This window comes from Cyphomyrmex costatus, unplaced genomic scaffold (assembly GCF_001594065.2).
Source record: "Cyphomyrmex costatus isolate MS0001 unplaced genomic scaffold, Ccosl1.0 scaffold376, whole genome shotgun sequence".
Taxonomy (NCBI): domain Eukaryota; kingdom Metazoa; phylum Arthropoda; class Insecta; order Hymenoptera; family Formicidae; genus Cyphomyrmex; species Cyphomyrmex costatus.
In genome coordinates, this window is record NW_017277950.1 from 202,943 (window position 1) to 205,657 (window position 2,715).

The following is a 2,715-nucleotide window of genomic DNA, read 5'->3' on the forward strand; positions in this document are numbered from 1 at the left end:
TATATATATATACTAATGAAAAAAATTGCTAAAAAAGATTGCATTTGATCATTAAGAGCGAATATTCGTTTCTGACGAACCGTGATATCGTGACACATCTGAACTAAATGTTTACAGCTGTCGCAACTGTCGAACGTGTGTCAGAAAGTGTATAGTGTACTAATGGCGCCAAGTGTATATTGATGTGTCGATGTGTATAATATTCGACACGGGACGCTACTTTTGTTTCACGTGCCTGGATAAAGTCGCAATTTGAAACGTTGAATCACTCAGCAAATCCAGCATCCGACGACTGGTGAGAGGAATTCTCGCGCAGAATGAATGTCGTTCGGATTAATTCGAAGAACGTGATATTCCTTTTTATGGCACTCCTGTCAACCTCCGTCCAGGAGACTCGCATGGATTACGGTGAATGAATTTGCTTTCTAACTACTATGTAGGAACTGAAAAGTCAAAGAAAAATTTCCACGTGAAATTGTTGGCGAGGCCTGGTTTTTCATTATCTGGTTAATTTGTGGTTTAGACTTAACCTCACTTAACTTAATAATAATAATGTAAAAATAGGATTTTTTTAATAGTTATTGTTAATATAGTTTTGTATTAGTAATTTTAAAGTTATTCATTACAAAACCAGTTTAGCGATTAACTATAGACAGAAAAATACAATTTTTACATTATTATTAGGTTAAGTCTAATCAACAAGTTAATCAACAAATGAAAAATGAGACCTGAAAATCAGTATTAGAAATAGAGTTATTGATATACCTGTATCAATGTTAAAGCGTTAAAATATTTGATTCCTTTTTTACATATATTCATAACTTAATTTAATTGTAGGTACTGCAACCAGTTATGCTCTGAAAGAAGCTAATGTAAACTCAACGCCAGCCTACAATAGCAAAAAGGTAAGATTTTTTAATCCATAATTAGTGTAGATCCTAGTCATCCTAGGATTTTTTAAAATATAAAACATAATTTTTATTTCTATATAAAATATAATTTTAGAATAATTTTATGTTTCATAATCTTATTTTTTACAGTTTTATTTTATTTATGTAAATTAATTATTGTATTGTATTTATGTTCAAATACGGCAAGTCTTAATGAAAATTAAATTAATAACATAACACTTTAGTGAGTTTCAAGAACTTTATGTCCTTTTAACATCACAAAAAATATGTGTTTTTATTACAAATTAAATCTAAGTAATAACTCCATATAATAATACATAAGAATACAAATTGGATTGTTAAATTGTAGGAGGAAATGGCTGGTCTGTGTCCAAGTGGGATATCTTGCATAGAATTGAGTGGAGAATGCTTGAAGTGCAACTTAAATTACAGCTGCAAATATGGAGCAATGTATGAAGCAAATTGCTCCGTGATGGAACATGTCGATTGTATAGTACGTAAAACTTGTGAAGAGGGAATTGTGTATTCCTTTTCAGCTTAAAATTAAAAATTTTGTAATATATTAAATCGAATTTCGAGATTAAATCAGATGTTTTGTTTATTAACAGGGCAAACAGACTTTTATGAAGAAATACATGTGTCGTTATTGTTATCAAACTGATCACTGGGAGCATCAATGCCATCAAAAAAATTCCTGTAGCTCAGTAGCGTCTCCTCAACAGTATTATAGGTCTGTAATACTATTATATATATAAGAATTCTGATAGATAAAGTTAAATCTGTAATAAGTAAAATATATAACTCTCTATGATAATAAACATTTTTAAAACTTTTACAATTATACAAGAATTTTTTCAGATTTTTATGTTATGAACAATATAAAATCAGCACTGTTTAAAGATTCAAGATATGGACAAAGAGTGAAAATTATCGCATTATCAACACAAGAAGATATTTATATGTATGTGTAATACCATAATAACACTAACATTTTAATATTTTTGTTACAGAACAAATTGTACAGTAAACAATGACATACTGTGTCTGGGCAGACGGAAATTCATGAAGAACTTGCCTTGTAACTGGACAGTTGGATATCGTTGGTCTACGGCTTTGATCTTAAGCATTACTCTTGGAGGATTTGGTGCAGATAGGTACTCTATGAGACTTTTCAATCATACTATTTCAAATGTAAATAATCGATTAAGTATGAATTTCAAATAAGATTTTTATATTCAAATAAGATTTTATATTGTAGGTTTTACTTGGGACACTGGCAAGAAGGCATTGGCAAGCTTTTTAGTTTTGGTGGATTAGGTGTATGGACTTTAATCGATGTAATATTAATCTCTATGAGATATTTAGGCCCCGCTGATGGCTCTTTGTATATTTAGATTATTTATGATTTTTGTAAATATCAATATGAAAAGATCTAAAAAAAAGTCTTAGGTTTTATTATAATTTATCATAGTTAAGAATGTTATATTTGTTGAACTAGGTACAAATTAATGTGATATATGTATATATACAAATAGGAGTAAGTCTTTTATAAAAATGAAATTACATTTGTTTAGCCATAGACAATAACTTAACATATTTAGATAGATTTAGCGTTGTTTCATTAATGTTTAATATAATTTCTGTATAAAACTCTTAGAAGAGAAGAAAGCAAATGTAAAATGTTGGTTTTTGTAGAAAATTAATATGTTATAAAAATAATTTACGAGTATATGGAATATTCTGTTAATAACAATATATAGAATATTTATAAATGGAATTAAATATAAATAATAATAATAATTGA

The 2,715-nt window shown here is 28.3% G+C and overlaps 1 protein-coding gene across 1 annotated transcript; it reads left to right on the forward strand.

The window, feature by feature from the left end:
• The first annotated feature begins 183 nt into the window (after window positions 1-183).
• On the forward strand, window positions 184-2,305 carry amx (TM2 domain-containing protein 3 almondex). The gene is made up of 6 exons (XM_018543444.1): window positions 184-408; window positions 838-905; window positions 1,261-1,404; window positions 1,520-1,641; window positions 1,922-2,065; window positions 2,170-2,305. Exons 1-6 carry the CDS (start codon window positions 318-320, stop codon window positions 2,303-2,305), a joined length of 705 nt encoding a protein of 234 aa, XP_018398946.1. The 5' UTR covers window positions 184-317.
• Window positions 2,306-2,715: the final 410 nt, after the last annotated feature.

Coding starts and splice junctions, on each gene's coding strand:
- amx (XM_018543444.1), top strand. CDS start 318: ATGAATGTCGTTCGGATTAATTCGAAGAACGTGATATTCCTTTTTATG. Junction 1,405..1,519: donor TGGAACATGTCGATTGTATA/GTACGTAAAACT, acceptor GTTTATTAACAG/GGCAAACAGACTTTTATGAA. Junction 2,066..2,169: donor GGAGGATTTGGTGCAGATAG/GTACTCTATGAG, acceptor TTTATATTGTAG/GTTTTACTTGGGACACTGGC.